General features: G+C 40.6%; 1 protein-coding gene across 1 annotated transcript in view; it reads left to right on the top strand.

Annotated features, from left to right (window-relative positions):
- nek10 (NIMA-related kinase 10) overlaps window positions 1-20,934 on the top strand; it is a 196,602-nt gene that overhangs the window by 159,924 nt on the left and 15,744 nt on the right. Inside the window, exons 25-30 of the mRNA XM_043689493.1 lie at window positions 1,578-1,709; window positions 4,309-4,363; window positions 9,415-9,458; window positions 12,985-13,085; window positions 19,881-19,991; window positions 20,454-20,562. Coding sequence (XP_043545428.1) covers window positions 1,578-1,709; window positions 4,309-4,363; window positions 9,415-9,458; window positions 12,985-13,085; window positions 19,881-19,991; window positions 20,454-20,562 — 552 coding nt within the window. The remainder of the gene's footprint in view (window positions 1-1,577; window positions 1,710-4,308; window positions 4,364-9,414; window positions 9,459-12,984; window positions 13,086-19,880; window positions 19,992-20,453; window positions 20,563-20,934) is intronic.

Raw genomic sequence — 20,934 nt, 5'->3', positions numbered from 1 at the left:
TTCCCTAAAGCGCTCTGCGAAAAGGCATCGAGTCTCCCCAATGTAAAGGAGACTGCATTGGGAGCAACGGATACAATAAATGATTTATCCGCCCTCAAATCCCATCTCTCCAACCGCAACAAGGAAAGAACCCCCCTGGTCCTCACCTTCCAAACTCCACTTAAACTGCATCATCTGGCGACATTTCCTCCACCTACATACAGACCCCATCACCAGGGATATACTTCTCTCCCCACTCCAATTCGCTTTCCGCAAAGACTGTTCCCTCCATGACCACCTCGTCAGATCCACGCCCCCAACAACTCACCCTCCCTTCCTGGCACCCTGCCCTGCCACCACAGGAACTGCAAAACCTGCGCCCTCACCTCCCCCCTCACCTACATCCAAGGTCCCAAAGGAGCCTTTCACATCCATCAAAGTTTCACCTGCACATCCACAAATGTCATTTATTGTATCTGTTGCTCCCGATATGGTCTCCTTTACATTGGGGAAACCAGACGCCTTCTCACAGAGTGCTTTAGGGACTCTCCGGGACGCCCGCACCAATCAACCCCACTGCCCCATGGCCGAACATTTCAACTCCACCCTTCTCTGCAACCTATCATCTTCATCCCCACCTCCATCCACCTGTTGCACTCTTAGCTACTTTCTCCCCAGCACCACCTCCCCCACCACCACCCCGATTTATCTCTCCATCCCCAAGGCTCCCACCTACATTCCTGATGAAGGGCTTTTGCCCGAAACGTCGATTTTCCTGCTTCTCGGATGCTGCCTGACCTGCTGTGCTTTTCCACCACCACTCTAATCTTGAATCTGAGGAATTCCCTGCCCAGTGAAGCAGTTGAGGCTACCTCATTGTATGTTTTAAAAGCAAGGATCGATAGATTTTTGAACAGTAAAGTAATTAAGGGTTATGGTGAGCGGGAGGGTAAGTGGAGCTGAAGTTCAACCATGATCTTATTGATTGACGAAGCAGGTTCAATGGGCCAGATAGCCTACTGCTCTCCTATTTCTCATCTTCTTATGTTAGAGATGTGTACAGATGAGAAACCCCAAGATTTGATTCTTATTCTCTCATGTTAGCTAATTTGGCAGTAGGGAGCAAAAAAAAAACACTATTGAGGTTTTGCAGTGTGGAGAGGGATAAATTACCTGACTTTTCCAATTTGAAGGTGATGTCATTGCCTTATTGTATCTTCACATTTGTCTTTTCTATGAGACTACACACAACTTGGCATTTGTCATTTGTATTTGATATGCAATGAGCATTGCCAAAAAATGTGCTTGAGAGAAAATTAGTTGAGCAGAGAATGAGATTTTGTTTTAATATCACCTTGCCTGTGTTCTGTAATCAGTAGTTTGAAATTACTGAGTCATGCCAACAATAAATTTCAAAAATAACCACTTGGGTGAGGTACTGAAATATGTAACAACATCAATAAAATATACTCAAATAAATATATTGCTATTTGAATTTTTTCTTATAAATCATGTGAAAATATCTGATTAGTTACTTGATTCAGTTGGGAATTGTTAATCAAGTCCAAAATCTTGTGATAGTTTGTTTTTTCTTACAGGTCATAGTTCTTCCTCTAGTTTCTTTAGTCAGGGACGATTGCCTCAGTCACTGTCCAGAACAGAAGCAGCACACCTCAGCAACAGTCTTCAATCATATTCTCTTGAAAGCCCTGGCTGCCTTGATATAACAGGTACAATTCTTTTATAACATTTTAATACTTACAGAGAAGTAAGAGACTTTTCTGTTATTATGGAAGAAACAATGTTTTTTTTTTGTTCACTGTTTTTGAATGTACATGTCCATTGTTGTACTCACTATTCTGTGGGACATAGCTCAACTTGCAGGCTGAGCTGACCCACCCTTCTGTGTGTTGAAAAGGATATTATTTAAGCTCACCCTTATCGGTGTGATTGTTGTAAGTAAACACAGCCCTTAAAGGCCTGTGCTAACCAACACAAATGGATGGGCTCTCAGTATTGACACTTTTGGTTCATTATTTTCTTAATTTGATTGACTGACCCCACTATATCCAGGATGCCAGGCCCTTTCCATTTCACTGTTTCATTCCTCTGACTGTAATCTTTGTCTTCCCTTGGATCTTCCTTCCACACTTCGATGCTTCTGAAGCCAGTCCACCCCACTCTCACCAGTGATTTGCCTGTGCAGATCCCAAACTTCCATGAACACTGTCTTTCTCCTCTTATTAGCCTTGTGTCATAGACTTTAACAAGAAAAAAACACTGACCTGAACACAACTGCATAAAGCTGACTGTGGCATGCCACTTTAAACAGACACGAATTGAATTAAATTAGCTTTATTGTCACATGTACTCACGTGAGTACAGTGAAAGGTTTACAGTTACCGTGTTACAGAACCAACTTAAGAAGAAAGGTACCTAGGTACAGATACTTAAGATTAAATTCTTAGTAAACAAAAACAAAGAGAAGTAAAGAAATAAATAGTCCATCATTATAAGTCATAGAAATAAATCAGAAAAATAAAGTAAAAAGTTCAGAGTTTCAGTCTTTCCAACTCTGTCTATGCTGGCACCTAGCCTCAAGGGAGACCTCCACCCCGTCGCTGTTGTCTGCACCGGACCCACCAACGTAGGAGTTCCCCTACTTTAGGCACCATCTCTTCCCTGTTGGGTCCACTTTGCTGAAGTCACTGAACCCACACTCAACCTGCAACCAAGAGTCCCTGGCTCCGCTACCAGGCCAGGCTGTCGCTGGGCCATGAGTCCATTTCAGTTGCAGTAGTTGCCTTGCTGGCACTGCCATCCTGAAGAATCCGCTGTCTACAGAATCACCTACAATTACTTTCTTATGTGCCATTGACTTCCTTTTGAAGGTAGAACCTTACTAAAACCTGTTTTATGCCAATATATATCACATGTACTAGCTCCTATAGGATGGTCTGAAGCCTGACACATTGGAAATATGTCACTGACTCTGCATATCAGCTCACCACTGGAAATTTGCAATTTCACTTCTCACCTAATTCAGTCACCCCCATGCCATTGTTTTTTTTATATGAGTCTTCTTGTGCATTCCATGGACTGCCTTCGCTGTCCAAGTCTTTGCTCCCATGACTATCAATGGTTTCCCATATATTAGAAGTATCCAAATAGCACTCAGTTTGGAATGTACATGGCTCATGCCAACAATCCAACAACAACAGGGCAGCATGGTGGGTCAGTGGTTAATACTGCTGTCTCACAATGCCAGGGTCCTGGGTTCAATTCCAGCTTTGGGTGATCGTTGGTGTTTGCACATTCTCCCTGTGTCTGCATGGGTTTAATCTGGGTTCTCCAGTTTCCTCCCACAATCCAAAGATGTGCAAGTTAGGTGGATTGGCCATGCTAAATTGCCCGTAGTGTTCAGGGATGTGTAGGTTGGGTAAATTAGTCATGGGAAGTGCAGGCTTACAGAGATAGGGTAGGGGGGAGGTGAGTCTGAGCGGGATGTTCTTCAGACAGCAGTATGGCCTGTTTCCACACTGTAGGGCTTCTAAAGTCTATCAATGTGATCCCAGTGATCCTGTATCTCTGCTTTTGGTATTTTCTTAGGGGTCCCTCCTCATTTCTGAGATGTTTTCAAAATATGTCAAGAAGTTAAGACAGTATTGTAATGCTTCCAGACTTCAGGGGCTAGGTTTTCAGAACTTGAAGTGTGTTGAAATTGGTGGCCCAGAAAATCGTGGTCGTGCATGCATGCCAATGCTTTTCATGTCAGTGTCTTTGTAGAGGCAGAATATAGCACAGGCTTGCAAAATGGATATGTTACTATTTAGAACAATTAAGATAGACAGAGCCTCCTTCTCCAGGGTAATCTCATCAGCAGCTTTCAGCACAGACCAGCTGGATTAATTTGGGGAAAAGTCATGGAGGCCAAATTTGACTCTAAAGGTTATATATAATGGTTTATTTTCGGTGAAAGGGCTTGTTAAGTATTACAGCTTCCCATAACAGTTCAGATGTGGAATAAACATTCAGAATTTTGACAGTTCAGGTGTTGCCACCTGGTATCTCATGGGCAATCAGAACATCAGCAAGATTACAGCCACATTGATTTAGTAATAAAACGTATGTGAAAACACAAATTATTCAGCAGACAATTTTTGGAATGTTTAATTTTATAATGAAGATTATTGGGCCTTTTTGAAATCATGCAACTTCCTAAAAATTGATTTATAATCTTTGTATGCATATAATAATCAAAACAATTCCATCCTGCATATGTCAAAGCACTCTCCAGGGTAAAATAATTGAAATTTTTTTTTCCTGTAGCTACCTTACCAAGAAGTATCAGTTCTATTGGCACTGAGAGTCAATACCAGGTTGAGTAAGTATTCTGCATATTGGCACTCTCCTTATATTGTATAAGCTACTTTAAATCAAAATTTCAGTCTTAAGAAGATTTTGTTGCAATGGCTGCGATATAAGGTTAGTAAGTCACTTTCTTGGCCTTTAAAGATGTCCTGTAAACATTTTATGACCGACTACGTTCCTGAAACCCTGAAGTAACATCCAGCACAGTCACAGAAATGTTTTCACACCTTACATAACAAAAAACGCAGTAGAAAATATAAGCTTGGTTATTAACCAAAATTTCTAGGTTATTTTGCTGGCACAAAGCCTTACAATGCCTCATTTAAATACTGCTGTTGAAATCTTGTCACATCTTCACACATCTCTATCTCTTTAACATTTTTTTGTCCTTCAAACCATTAAGAACTTTGGGAGCAGAGTTTTCTAATGTGAAATCTAAATATGGCGTGTTAAGCCAATTAGTGGTTCACTTTTTCTTGGGGCTGAGATGAGTTTTCTTGTACAATCATTCTGTTTTCAGCTCATTACTTAAGCATGCAAGTTGTTATATAATTTGTTTGATAGATGGAAATGTGTTGCTGGAAAAGCGCAGCAGGTCAGGCAGCATCTAGGGAACAGGAGAATCGACGTTTCGGGCATTAGCCCTTCTTCATTCCTGAAGAAGGGCTAATGCCCGAAACATCGATTCTCCTGTTCCCTAGATGCTGCCTGACCTGCTGCGCTTTTCCAGCAACACATTTCCATCTCTGATCTCCAGCATCTGCAGACCTCACTTTCTCCTCATATAATTTGTTTGGCCAATCATACAGAGTAGATACAGAGCTCAATGGTGTAGGGTCTTTTAGCATGCGTTGGTCACCCCAATATCTGCTCCCCCAGAGATTTCTAACACCCCAGCTGAAACTGGCTCAGCTTTTCAGTGATTCCTCTTAAGATGTTCTTCTCCAGACTGTCCAAGAGAGAAGGGAGATCCTCTTCTCCTGTGGTAGTGGCAGGGAAGACCCCTATCATGGCGAGGAAACTAGAGTGAGGTCACAGTACAGGTCAGCATCCAGAACTTGTACAAAAGAACCTGAATCCAGTGCAAGAAGAGGATGAATGATCTCTTGTGCTGTGTAAGTTTAATTGGCCCTATCTTGTCAATGCAAAGCCAAATTCATATAGACATCTTTCAGTCCAACTGTGGCATTGCACAGTCACATCGCAAAGGACACTATTCTATAAATCTCGGAGCACATGGTACATACACACTGAATGTTTAACAGCTATCTCATGCTGTCGGTGTTCTAACAGTTGCTGGGCAATGCATTTCTTAATCACTTGCTAAGGACAGCTCAGGACCTGGCATGGCTATATATCCATCAAATCCACCCATTGCAGTCACACTCGGTCCTTCTCTTTCTTTGCTTGCAGATTTAGATCACTCTTAACATAAGGGAGTTGGCCCAGACCAGCACAAGGATGCTATTTGTTGTATCTTTACATCTTTCAAGAAGGATGCTGCAGATTTGGCAGGGAAGGCCTAATGACTGAGACTGCACCTATGGAGAGACAGGACTGTCACGAGAAGTTAGTGAGGTAGCCCGTAGTATGCTGTTCTTAGATGTGCACTGTAAATATTTGTTTACATAAGCAACAGCATCAACAGCAACTGATTCTTTCTCTCTCCTACTGCAGGCATTAACAGCTGCCAAATGAGGACGAAGCACAAGATGCCACAACCTCAGAGAAGGCACTAGCATGACATTCACCTGCGCCATCCACTAAAGCAGAGAGATTCACCTCAGTGGGTCCATTCTTCAGAGTAGGTTCAGGGTCACAATCTGATGAGCACATCACTGGCACAGGTCCACAGCTACCAGAGGGTGCAACACCCAAGGTATCCAATGCATGGAGGACTGCTGGAAGCTGGGAACCTGCTGACCCGCAATAATATAACATACCTCTTATTTGACCATGAGACATGTTGTATTTTGTGCAAAAGGCAGCAGAACATCAGACAGTGATACAAAAATCCTTGGTAAACCAGAAGGAAAGATGCGGGAGGCTACCCAAGTTTGGTCTACTGTCTTGGTTTAGGACATATAAGTGCTTGGCAAAATCTATAGAAAGGTTGGTATCCAGGTCCACCTGAAGATACACTACTAACAGATGTGCACTCAAACCTGCAATTTGTTGCTGTTAACAGGGGTGCACAGCATCAATGGCAAGGTGAGAGGGGAACAGGGTATCTTGACCTTACTGATGAAGGGCTTTTGCCTGAAACGTCAATTTTCCTGCTCCTCGGATGCTGCCTGACCTGCTGTAGATTCCCTACAGTGTGGAAACAGGCCCTTCGGCTCAACCATTCTACATCGACCCTCCGAAGAGTAACCCACCCAGACCCATTTCCCTCTGACTAATGCACCTAATACTATGGGCAATTTAGCATGGCCAATTCCCCTGACCTACACATCTTTGGACTGTGGGAGGAAACCAGAGCACCTAGAGGAAACCCATGCAGACACAGGGAGAATGTGCAAACTCCACACAGACAGTCACCCGAGGCTGGAATCGAGCCTGGGACCCTGGTGCTGTGAGGCAGCAGTGCTAACCACTGTGCCACCCTTTTCCAGCATCCCTCTAATCTTGGCTGTAATCTCCATTACCTGCAGTACCCACTTCCGCCAATCTTGACCTTACTGCAAGTGCCCTTACAGGGATGTGGAGGTGCCAGCAGGTATCCATATGGTGAAGCTGTGCCTGCCAGACATCCTTGAAGTACTCTGCCTTTCTATCCCTCATGGCCAGTGAATCCATGCTTCCAGTAGAGTCAGGTTCAGAGGGTGCCGCTGTACACGTGCAGGAGGAGACCCTCAGCAGGCTGGGTCCCTCCAGGCCTTGTGGCCACAGCGATGCCCTCTAAAGTCATGACAGTGACTAGGATGAGGCAGTAAGCAGGCTGTCTCCATCTTTGTGAATTTTGGATAATAGTACCTAGATATAGTAGGAAGCAAGGAAAATAGTAGATGTCTAAGAGCATATGAGTGGCACAGGTGTTTATTAAATATATCATAGTCTACACTCCAAACTAACACTGTTATAATGTTAATACAAAATGAGGTGTCTACAAGGTTACCCAAACTGAAAGGGATGGAGTATCTTGCCTCACCAAAAGATACTGCTAATCTTCTAGCAAACAATCTTTTATTGTCTAACATCATCGGCAATAAGATGTGCCTAATGTTGTTCTCATGACCCAGTGAAGCATAGACTTGGCAGTTGGGGATTGCAGGAAAGGCTCATGTACCTGCTTTCAGGGGCAGTGACCTTGCCCAATGAAATCACAATGAGAAAGCTGGACCTGGTATCACTGCATTGCAGGCACTACAAAGAGAGTCTATCTGAATAATGGAGAAATGTGTACCTAGTCTGCAGATGCAGGAAGGAAAAAATATTTGCCCTTGTTGGGTCTTCATAGCCAGACAAAACATTCTCAGTGTAAGAGGTAGGCAATGAACTACTGACACGTGAAGGACTTCATTCACCCAGGGAGATAGGAGGGAAAATTTGACCTGCCTTTAGCAATGGAAGCACCTTCACCAAGGATGCTCAGGGATTGCAGTGATGTATTCAATGAACTTCTTGTTCTCTAGGACTATAGGGATAAAAAGAGAATAAGGCAAATAGTAGCATCTGACAGAATAAAGAAGAACTGGGATTCATCTTCCAAGAGCTCATGATCATGGGAGTGTGTAGTGTTGTGCAGGTAATGTTGTGTGCAATTAATGCAAAGGCTACTTTGTCATTGCAGTTTAATGCTTCTTAATGATCATAGTACTGGGACATTGAAAGTTAAAAAGTACCCTTTATTTACTAGAATAGTGCAAAATAAAATGATTTTCAATCAACAATCTATGTTGCAGTTAGAAAATAGTAGGCTTGCAGAAGTCGTGCATAAAAGCATGCTTGTATTTGGATCTCAGTCTGCCTAGAATTGATTAGCAATAACATTTTCATGGGCACGTTGACTCTGCTGTCTTCCTATTGATCTCCTGGCCCATGTCATAATCACAACCTTTTCCTTCCTCATCAGCCAAGATCTCTTACTCCTGAATTTCTTTATGGTCTGAGACATCACCTCTTTGTTGAATGAGTTTGTGGAGGACACAGCACACACCAAGGATGTGGAGCACTGTCAATTGTTAAAAAAAAACCTCTTAATCTATTAACTCCTGGGAACAGAAATTTGGAGCTAGATCTTTCCAGGATTTGCTGCCCATTTTTGGGTGGACTCTCAGCAGGTGCAATGCTGCTATTCTAGCACCATTTTCAGGATTTCCTGCTATAGTGAGGGCATTACCCAAGACCACTGAAGTATGGACAGGTTTAAGTAAATATTAGGTTCATTATAGGGGTTCATATTTCTAAATATAAGGCCTACTGCCTTTGTTTCTGCAATATGATTTCTTTTCCTGGTATTTGCAGCACCTTTTAATGATAAATATGATTTCAGAGTAAACAAGATTGTCATTTACTTTGTACTCACAGGCAATAAAGGTATTTAAAGATAAATTGCATTTACACCTGGTTTAGTAATCAGCACACTATTTGAGTAGTACGTCTTATAGTATGGAGGTACACCAGTAATATTTTTTATTAGTTTTATCACGGGATTTGGCCGTCACTGGCTAGGCCAACATATATTGCCAATCCTTTATTTTCCACTTGGGAAGGTGGTAGTGGACAGCCTTCTTGAACTGCTGCAATCCAGGTGGTGGAGGGACACCTACAGAGCTATTAGGAAGGGAGGCCCCGGATTTTGACCAAGTGATACTGAAGGGATAGTGATGACTTTCCAAGTCAGGATAGCGTGAGTTTTGGAGGGGATCTTGCAGATGGTGTATTCTCATATATCTTCTTGCAAATTACCACTTTAGGTAAATGTGTCTATTAAATGTTTCAGTGTTTTCATTGACATGCTGCAACTGAGTTACAACTCATATTTGCGCTTCCAAACAAAACATCAGTATACTTGTGTGGTTGTAAACTAGAAATTTTTTTGACTGCCACATTATTTTGCAGGTCTGAAGGAAAGTCGAGAAGCTCAAATACCAAGTCTAGACCAGGTAATTAAGTATTGTTTGATGCCATAGTAATTGTTCTCCAAATGTACACTTATCAACAATCACTTGTTGAGATGACGTTTCGGTCTTTTCTTTGTCTTGCTTGTTTAGATCTCCTACAACTAGGCTTACTTCTACCATTACCTTCTATTGGAATCAGAGCTTGCTCGAAGAGAACAGGAAATTCCTTAAGCTCAGGGTGGCAATGCCATAGTCTACCAGATGTAGTGCTTCGAAGGCTGAAGGATCATGGTAGTTATGTGAAATTATAACCAAGGGAAACAATAGTAAGGGAAAATATGCAGTGAAGATTTTTTTTAAAATGTATTCTAAACATTATTATCATGCTAGAGAAAAGAATTATCTTTATGATCTGAAGGTGACTGTCAAGAACATTTGAAGCCAAATGTTGTTGTTTCTACTACTAGCTTATAAAAACCAAATAAATAATATGGAAGGGCTGAAAAAGTTCAATAAAATGATAGACAAAAAAGTTACTCATTAAAATTAAAGCAGTATCAGAACGAAACTTAAGAATAGCCAAGAAATTCTGTTAAGGATGAAATTATGGTACTTCTTGGTGGAGTAATGTTGGAATCAGAAAGCTACTGAATAGGCTGCTCTGATACTCAATAGTGGAAGCTTCTACTGCTGATCTGCTCCCAAAAGCTTGCTTCATTTGGTGCATCACTGGCAGGAATAGTAAGAAGGTGATTCTTTCTGCCATGTCAGCTCTTTCTCAAATTCAGCTGCATTATTTACATAGGGCTGCTGAAAGGTTTATATGAATACACAGTGCCTTCATTGGTTGTTACTGAAGAGCTCTCCAATTTGTAATATTGAAATATACAGAGTTTCACTCATTTTGAAGCTTTAAGTTTTGATTGTTTTCAATGTGAAAGTGATGTTCAATGTGATCACCTTGATCATCCATCATGCATCATTAGATGATAGGCTGCATACTGCAGGCCCAAAGACTTTTACACTGCAAACCTGAAGATCCCACATCAAAGTTAAGAACCTTTATAACTGACTGCTAACTGATGTCACCTGAACAAGATTAGTTCTTGTAAGCTTTCCGGAGATAGAATGACTCCGTAGAATCCTTTCATAAGAGTTCGTCGTCAGCTAACTAGACAAGTTGGTGTGTCTGAAATATATAATCAAATAGGAGAATTTCTATCAGGTCACCTCTCACAATTTATTTTTACTAAAATTATATTTGCCCAGATAACCTGATGGCCAGGCGTCAATGGAGCAACATAGGCTCGGGCTGTGCATTGAGACTATGGACCATCCCTGGCACAGCTAACTCCACAGGAATTGTCCAGGAAATTGAATTTTCCAGTGGGAAATTCTCCAGCAAGAAAACCCTCTGAAAGAGTCCAGGAAAAGATAGAGGTTTTAAAACATGCCGTAACTCCTGGCTAACTATTAAATTGAACCACCAACCACGCACCACACCCCACCCTAATCACCACCTACTCCCTCCCATCCACCAAACCAACTAAGAGCCCTGACAACCACCTCATGACCCAGCCAAAAGTAGCATGGTCCCATGTTACTGGCCTGGTCCAACTCTTGGAATTGATACCCTCACTTGACTGCTGTTCTGATGGTCCTTAACCCAACAACACTTTTGCCAACTGTCGGAATCAGCACCCCCTTTCCCTATCCGACCAGCCCCTGAAATCTCCTTCTCCCTATCCACCCTAAGCTTTCATACACTTACCTGGCAACCTATCCACCTGAAATTTAACCCACTTCGCATTCCATTCATCAGGCATTCTACAGACTTCAGCCACTTGGAATGATAGCCACTACACTCTATCCACCTTGTCCACCTGACATCACACCAAATTGGCAAACCACCCACCTGATGCCTACCCATCTCCCTACGTGGCACCCTACCTGCCTCACACACTTGGTGAACTACTCAGCTGGCACCCTACCGCCTCCCCATCTACTTCAGCCACCTGGCAACCCATCCCCTGGAACCTCCATGTTGTCTCAACCATCTAGTACCCCACCCATCTCACTCTTCTGGTACAGTACCCACCTCATCCAGCTAGCACACTTACACCTCAACCAACTGCCACCTTAGCCCTCACTTACCTTATTTACTCACTTACCTTATTTACTCTTTCACAGTAACTGTCAAGTGGCTGACTGTGCTGCTGGACATTAACTCTCAGAACATGACACAATGATTGCTACAAAGATTCTATTTGCTGCTAAATTTTTGGATTCTTCGACAGGTTCATAATTGGAGGTCTCTGTCTAGGAGTCTCCAGCATGAAGACATGTGAAGGTTAATGGAAAATTTTTAATCAGATCAGGGTTGGAAATGGGGTTTCTGACCCTGATTAGAATATCTGGGCTATTCTTCCTGACTGTGTATAGAATATGAACAAATAGGAAAGGCTATATTATACAATATCCTTTTTTTTTCACCAAAGTTCATTTTGTTAGCATGAAAAGCTCACTCAGATTATATGTTGCACTTTCTTTATAATATGCTGTGGTTTGGGACTATATCTTACCGTATGTTAATTTTGCACTAGTGTTATCCAACATTTACAATTATTATTAGCAGTTACTATTTTTCTGAGACTTGTTTTCCACTGTATTTTATTGTAACTAACAAAGTGTATTTTTTGCTGTTAAATTTATCACTGCTGCCATTTTGGACAAAAGAACAACCTCCAAAAGAGACTGTGATTTAATAAATATGATTCTGGGATAAAACAGATATAGTTTTAGACTAAAGAACCAAATTTTATAAGGGGGTCAATGTTTTGCCCTCCTTTACTCTAAGTCAGATAACAAAAGTATTTGACTGTTATAGTTTTTAATCTGGCTTCATTCGATGTGAAGTTGAATCTAACTTGGTTTGAAGGGCCTATGCCCGAAACGTCGAATCTCCTGTTCCCTGGATGCTGCCTGACCTGCTGTGCTGTTCCAGCAATAAAGTTTCAACTATACTCATCTTGGGTATATTCAGAATTAAAGTTAGCAATTCAATATATGCAATTATAGTGGAAAGATTCTAACAATGCAATACTATTTAAAGAAAAACAACTTATGAGAAACTATCAGACATAATGTGTTGTTTGTGACCATACTTCAAAAATGTTAGCTCAGCAAAAGACTGCAATTCCAATCACAAACTCAAACATATAATGCCTTTTTATGTTGGTTGACTTGTTTTGTCATTTTCTGTAGAAATCCATTCCCACTGGTTATGGTTTGATCATAAATCATAGCTTAGCTGAAGGTTCATGGACAGAGTTTAATGATTAAAGTGATGCCTTGATAGTATTACAGTTTAAAACAAAACCTTCTCAGAATGTAAAACAATTCAATTGCCTTACTTTTAAATTAAGTGTCATTGTTACTGTGTCATGTCTTTTATACTATTCTCAAATGCAGTTACATCTGGTTATTATGCTGATAATGTTTCCATTGTAGTTTATAACAGGAATTTTTAAGTGGGCAGTTTGTCTAATTATGATATTCTCGTCCAAAGCATCTGCAGGAATAGCAGTGTCTCAACGGAAAGTACGCCAAATCAGTGACCCAATTCAACAGATTCTTATTCAACTGCACAAAATCATCTATATCACACAGGTATATCAATTTGATTTATTGTATTTCCTTTCTTCTTTTTAAATTCATTTTTCAGATGTGAACATCTCTGACAAGGCTGGCATTTGTTGCCTGTCCCTAATTGCCCTTGAGAAGGTGGTGGTGAGCTAGCTTCTTGGACCTCTGCAGTCTATATGACCTTGTCACACCCACAGTGCTATTAGGAAGGGAATTCCAGGATTTCAACACAATCGCAGTGAGAGAATGTTGGTATTATTTCAAGTTGTGATCGTGTGTGGTTTGGAGATGGTAGTTTTCCCATGAAATTACTACTCCTGTTCTTTCTACGCGGTGGAGGTTGCAGGTTTGGAAGATGTTGGAGGCAGATTAGTGAGTTACTATTGTGTAACTTGTAAATGGTACACACTATGCAGTGATAGTGGATTTGTGAGTAAGTAATTAGATTGCTGGACAGGGTACTGAGCAAGAAGTAGCATTATTCCTCAATGGTATTGAGCTTCTTAGATGTTGTTGGAGCAGCACTAATCCAGGAGAGTCATCCATTATACTCTTAACTTGAGCATTGTTGCCAGCAGGCAGGCTTTGGAGGGGTCAAGAGGTGTGTGCTCACTGCAGAGTTCCCAGTTTCTGCCCTGATCTTGTAACCATTTATGTGGATTGACCAGCTTTGTTTCTGATCAATGGTAACTCCCAGTATGTTGGTAGTGGGGTGCTCAGTAATGGTAATGCTTTTGAATGTCAAGGGTAGATTCTTGAGTTCTCTCTTGTTGGATATAGTCATTGCCTGGTACTTAAATGTTGTTTACATATATAACATTTACCTGAATGTTATGCAAGTCTTAACTGCATGCAAATATGGACTGATTCAGCATCTGAGGAGCTGGAACTAGGACTGAGCACTGTACAGTTCTAGTTGAAATCACCACTTCTCACCTTATGATGGAGGAAAGGTCATGGATGACACAGCTAAAAAAAATTTGGCCCTAGGATACTATGCTGAAAAACTCTTGTAACGATGTCCTGGGATTATAGGTCTCAACAGACAAAGTCATTCTCCTTTATGTTAGATATGTCACCAACCAGTTTTATTAATTTCAGTTTCCCGAGAGCTGCTTGATGCAAAACTTGATCAAAAGCTACCTTGATAACAAGGGCAGTTACTCTCACTTTACCTCTAGAATTAAGCTCTCTTGTCCAGGTTTTCATCAGTTAAGGAACCATCTGGTCCTAGAAGAATCTAAATCAAGCATCAGTGAGCACATCATTACTTTCTAAGTATCACTTTGTAGTTTGCAGATAACCTTCTGCAGGCCCAGTCTTGCAAATGCACCCTCGGTACCCAGAAATTAGGTGCTTGTCCCTTTGTGAAAAGCAAACTACACAGCAGCCTTGCAGTGAAAGATGCCAGTGCACTCCCAAGTGCACATGAAGTGCAGAACCATATTGTACACAGATTGTAGCTGTGCTACGAGGTTGTGCTGAGGCTGATACATGTCTGATGCCATCTGTGTGCGGTGGGGTGTGTGACCTGAGATATTGGTGACTGCTGTTCAACTAAAGGCCGAGGGGAGAAAATAGTGAACAGGATAACCAGAAGTCACTCTGTCTTTCATGTTGGGAATTCTCACCATCTAGCTGCTATCCAGTAGGTGGCAGAATGGGAAACCTGAGGTGAGGTGAAATTAAGTAATAATAAGACACTAATGCATCTCTTGCTGCCCAATAGCAAGATTTCTGTCTCACCATTCAACACTTGCTTGGAAAATTGGATTTATGGCACTAATTGCTGAGAATCACTACTACACTGCAGATTCCACGTGATTTTCCAAACTTTCTTGCCAATACCAAAGTTCTTCAAGGCTGGGTGGATTCTGACGCCTGTGTGTTGTAGGAGGTAAACTGTCGCCTGTTCAGTGATCTCAAGCATAATTGATTTCAATGCCTTTCTTTCAAATTGGTGGTGGAGATGCATTTGAGGTTCCTTTGTGTGGATTTGACTGTAACGTCAACACAATACAAGGCTAAGACATTCCAGGTAGATGATGCTCTTGTCCACTGGAAGTTTCTGGAACACATTTTGTGGTTGCGAGCTGCCATGTTGTATATACCAAGTATCCATAAAAAAAACAAAAGAGTATAGCTTTATTAAAAAAAAAGAATCTTTCTTTATGCTTCTCAGTATGATACAATCTTTTAGAGTCTAGGTGTCTGCTAACATTAATGTTGTGTCATTTTATACTTCATCATATTCTCATTATTTGACAATTTCAAGGCCTTCATTAAAATTTATTCCAGTCTAATTTTAAATAAATGTTGTTTAAACTATGACTTTTTAAAAAATAAAGCACAACCTCCATTTAATCGAGTTCAATAACCACCCAATTTGTAAGTAAGCAGTGAATTTTAGTGTTATACCCCTGATAACAGTCAGTAAAGGAAGCAGTACAGGAATATATTTTCTGATTCCATTTCACCTCTGCATTACCAAGTGTCTCACATGTTCAGATAACCATCCAATAAATACTCTCAATCTTAACTTCAGTTGATAAAATTAATAGCTTGGATAGGTGGATTTCTGTATATGTGGTAGCTTAACACACTATAAACCACCATGTTTGGATGGTGGTTTATAGCTAATATCTGCATTTAACTCCAGCACATTTACTAGTGTGTAGAAAAGTTCCTTGGAATAGTAAAGCTCAATTTTTCCAGATGTTAAGTGGAGTTTTATCCCTAGATTCTGTTGCCAACTTTAAGCATTTAGATTTCTCAAGCTTCAGGGAACTTATTAGAAGTGAGAGGACTATGGGAATTCCACAGTGCTGAGCAACAACAGGCAGAAATTTCTTTAAATATTGATATAAGATAGCTACTTTCTGGCTGAAGCAAATGGTGTTTGCACACAGGCCTTGTTCCAAGAGTATGTTTTCACTGCATCTTGAGGAACCAGGATGCGATCATTGATGTAGATCTATCACTAATTTCAGATAAGGAACATGAGGAACCCCAACAACAGAAAAATCAGTGTTGTCTCCTCAATCCCTTTCCACTGTCCAAGAGGAAACAAGCACAGAGCTCTAGTTCATAAGAGGCAAGACCCTTAACCATAAGAAATGCAGGCAAGAAATTTCTGACAAAGGCTATGAATCAAAAAGTGAGAACTGTGATTGGACAGGATAATTATTTTTGGCCACGACAGACATAATGGACCAAAATGCCTTCTTCTGAGCTGTACATTTCTGTGATTCTTCAACTAATCACCAGTACTTCAGGAAGCTCAGTCATTCCTGGAAGAAGAGTTTCTGCCAAGTGGTCTGGATTAGTGTGCATTGTCTGCAGCAGTATCCATAGAACGCAATTTCTGGCTCCTTCCAAAGGTCAACAGGAGACATTTGTTGTAACTCACAATCTGCTGACACAAGTACATCATCCTGGTGACTGATGCAGTATTTCCTAAGGCCAGCCCTTATGTGCACTCCTCAGTTGATGAGGCCAGTGAGAATACAAGGTCCCATGGATTTGTGCTCTGGCTAGATTGTTACAGGTCCAGGCAATCATGGTGTACACATGTGGCAATCAAATGGTTTTCAAATTCTGTAGCAATTTTTATCAGTCAAAATGGATTCCACTGCACCAATGTTCAATGGGTATGCAATCAACTTAGCATCATTTTTGTCCAAGTCTTCCTGGAGGCACAGACTGCTTCATTATCTGAGTTACCAGCATTGACCATATTTAGCACAATTCTAGATAAAGCAGGTTATAAATTCAGGTTTGATTCCTTTTCCAGAATTTTAGCTAATGGTTGTTAATAGATAAACATGCCCTTTATTTCAAGGAGATAGGAGTTTCAAATAGGGAAGCCTTTCTGTAATTGTATGGGAGTTTTGTGAAACAATACCTGGAACGCTGTGTATACTTTTGGCCTCAATATAAAGAAGGATGCGCTTGCATTGGAGCAGAACAGCGAAGATGAATAGATTAATCTCTCTGATGAAATGGTTGCCCTATGATGAGAGAATTAGATCTCTAGTCTGTGGAATTGAGAAGTTCTGCATGATCTCAATGAAACATAATGATCCTGAAAATGCATAACAATGTAGTCACTGAGAGGTTGTTGCTCCAACAGGGAATCTAGAACAGGTGCAGTTTGAACCTTTGGAATTATCCACCTCAGGGGATTGTAAATATGTCATCATTGAATATACTTAAGGTTAAGATGCAGATGTTTGGTCTCACAGGGAATCACAGGATATGCAAAGAAACTGAAATTTTATGTTCTTAATTGCCCTTGAGAATGTAGTGGGTGTCACCTTCTTGAAGTGCTGCATTCTATATCATCCAAGGACACTGACAATGCTTTTTTCTGGAGCAATTTTATCTAACAGTTGCTTGCTGAGCCATTAACAAGTCAACTATGTTGCTGTGCATTCGAATCATACATTAGGCCATTTCTTTTCCTAAAGGATATCAGTGAATCAGCTGGGTTTTTGCTACAATCTAGTCAGTTCATGATCATTGTTAATGAAATTAATATTTTATTCCAGGGATGTCTTGATTAATTGAATGTATATTCCACAAGCTACTGTGGTGGGATTTGAATTTGTGTCCCTGAAAGAATTAGTCCTGATTTACACTATTTGTACAATATTACCATAATGCTTCTATCTTCTCTGTAAGGACTAAACTAAGGGCTAGACCTCCAGGGGAAGAATGTATTTAATTCAAAGAAGGAGGTGGAAGCATTTGAGAAGCAGCCTGATGTGCCAAGGACACCCAGAGCTACTTATGTAGCTGTCGGACATGCCCAAGATAGACCGACTTATGTGCTGGAGCTAATCTGAGGCAGTACAACTATCTAACACACCAATTCTGAAGCCAGCATGCCCACCTTAACTTACCCCCTTACAGCCTCCAGCACAAAACAGTTTGTTAATTAAACCATCCTTCTCACCAACTCTATTTCTAATCTATGATTCTTGTCATAACATTTAACATAAGGCCACATGAAAAGCAGCAGATAAGTGGGAGAGCAGAATATTCGAGATATGAAGTAACATTTAGCACTCATAAACATTAAACTGAAATGTGTCAAAGTCTTACCCCTCACCACGTGCCCCCACCTCAGATAAATACACTTGTACAGCTACAAAACCCTTTTCTCAAATCTCCTCTAACATGATAGAGCTCCTTATTTCCTGCTCTGACTGTTCAGATACTGTTAGTCAAGGTTTGTCGGGTTTAGGAGCAGTTGAGGGGCCCATCAAAAACAGCCCCACCTTTACCGACGCAGGCCTGACCATTTGGCCTGAATACAGCAGTTTAACAGGGGTGAGATGGTGGCAGGGAAGGAGTCCATAAGACCATAAGATATAGAAGAGGAATTAAGCCATTCATCTCATTGAATCTGCTCTATCTTTTGATCATGGTTGATTTGTTTCTCAACCCTATTCCCCTGCCTCCTCCCCATTTCCCTTAACGCCCTCACTACTCAAGAACCAATCTATCTCTGATTTTTTTTCCTCGATTCTGGGTGGACTGGCAGACCGAGTACACAGGTCATTGGTGAGGCCCAGCACATACTTGGATGCATATTGGATTGAGGTTTCATGCAGAAATTCACCAAAACTCCTCAGACAACACCTTCCAAACCCGCAATGACTACTATGTATAAAGACAAGGACAGCAGATGCATGGGAACATTTCACCAGCAAGTTTCCCTCTGTACCACTCACTATCCTGACTTGGATATTTGTGACACAGGGTCAAAATCCTGGAACTCCCTTCCTGATGTCATTGTGGATGTACCTATACAAAATGGACTGTGGCTGTTCAAGTAGGAAACTAACCACCACCTTTTTAAGGGCTACAAGGGATAGGCAAAAAATCTTGGACTACATAGCAATACTTCCAACACATGAATGAATAAGAAAAAATGTTTGCTACACTTACCACTGACAAAGGTAGAAGCGAAAAGATCTGAGGTATCATGGTGCTCACACTACTGATGGAGCAGCTGTAGAAAGAGAAACAGAGTTAACATTTTGAGCCTGATATGACCTCTTCAGAACTAAAAGGGGCTGAAAAATAGTGTTTGTTTATGCTGTTGACAGACTAGGGGGGCTGGCTGGGACAGATTGTGAGGGTTCCCAGAGCAAAAGACAAAGAGGGTGCCAATGATGGGGAAGTTGAGAGTCAGATATAAATCGGTGTAAATGAAAGTGTGAAAAGAAGAAAATGGATCTACTCTGCTGACAGCAAAGTCACCAAGGCATAAAGGCACAGCTGGAAGAGGGTGAGAAGGATGTAAGAGAAACAGAGGTCAGAGAACATGCTCTGAAGTAGTGGAACTCAAGATTGAGTCCTAGAGTCTGTAAAATGTTGAACGAAAAATTAAATGTTTCTTCTCCAGTTTGCACTGAGCTTTCAGATCTACTGAAGGTGTCTTGAGCACTGATATCTGCAGCAATGTTAGCAGCAGTCCAATTTGAAAATACCTGTATTTTAATCCTACTGCATCACTCAGTTGCACACAATTCATGTTAAGTAAAGTCTTTTTACTACTCCATGTTTTCAAAATGATGTTGTTTTGACATTTCTTCATTAATATTTTGTTTTGCAATTTAGGATGCATTAAGTTTGGGCATTCTGGAGTTGTATAATAAGGTCACAATACACATTGTGCATTATTATGATGGATTAAAATGGCTAAATGCCGAAGAATTCTATATGGTGAAACTATATTAATGTCAATCCAAAATAGGTATGAGTTAATAAGATTCATTTTTAAAGGAATTCTCTCTTCATTCCTCACAGCTTCCACCTACTTTACATCACAACTTTCGAAAAAGTGTTATTGAACGGTTTAAAAAGTCATTATTCAGTCCACAGAGCAATCCCTGCAACTTGAAAGCAGAGCTTAAAAAGGTTTGTTGCCATAACACTTTCAGTGTTAACATGTTCTGATGCAAACACAATAGGGAATCTAATCTAAAAAAAAGCGTGCAAGTTCATTTTTCAATAAATTCAAAGATATTATTCTGAATTTATGTAATTTCACAAAAATAAACACAAGAAACAACAACTCAAATAATTAATGTGCAGCTATTGAAGTCCAACTTTAAGCTAGAATCTGAACTATTGTATAATAATTTACTGTTTTGAATATTCAGTGCCTTTTCTTCCAACCTTATTCCAAACAATATTGAATTAGTATGTTGTAGAAATATAGTCAAGTATAAAATGCAAATATTAAACAATTTATCTGAGGTACAATTTGTTCTCCATTGAGTTTTTTCATACTTTTTGAGCACTATGTAGCAAATTTGACTGTCAGAACTAGGTTGAAAGCAGATCTATAGCATATTCTTAAAGTATTATTTCTGATAGGTTCTTCAAGGGTCCCCTGAACTGATTGAACTGAACTTTGTGACGGCAGATTGTAATTTAATGCGGCAGACATCAAGAGAAAATGCGGCATTCCCTGGAGACAGGGCAGGTAAAAATAATTCAATGGATGCATACCTGGCATGTTCAGGAAAAGTTGTTAAACTCTGTGGCTTATTCAGGAATCAGGAATTTTTTTTTTTTATTTCAAAAATATACTTTATTCATAAAATAATTTGATGGTCTGTACAATTGGTCATGCCATACATATGTAAACATGTACGTAGAGATCAAAACTTATCATTTTTATACAGGTCTGTACATTTTTTGATCATATGCCCATATAATTAGCTGAGGCGTCAGCAGAGCCCAAATGATTGCATGGGCCCCCTGTTCTTCGTTAGGCAGGCAGACTTTACACAGTGGTCTTTCCCCACCGCGCCTTGGCGGCAGCTGCCCCAAGCTTCAGCACGTCCCTCAACAC

The sequence above is a fragment of the Chiloscyllium plagiosum genome, chromosome 5, assembly GCF_004010195.1.
Source record: "Chiloscyllium plagiosum isolate BGI_BamShark_2017 chromosome 5, ASM401019v2, whole genome shotgun sequence".
Lineage (NCBI taxonomy): Eukaryota > Metazoa > Chordata > Chondrichthyes > Orectolobiformes > Hemiscylliidae > Chiloscyllium > Chiloscyllium plagiosum.
The sequence above is the reverse complement of the archived record's forward strand: the minus strand, read 5'-3'. Positions and strand labels throughout refer to the sequence as shown.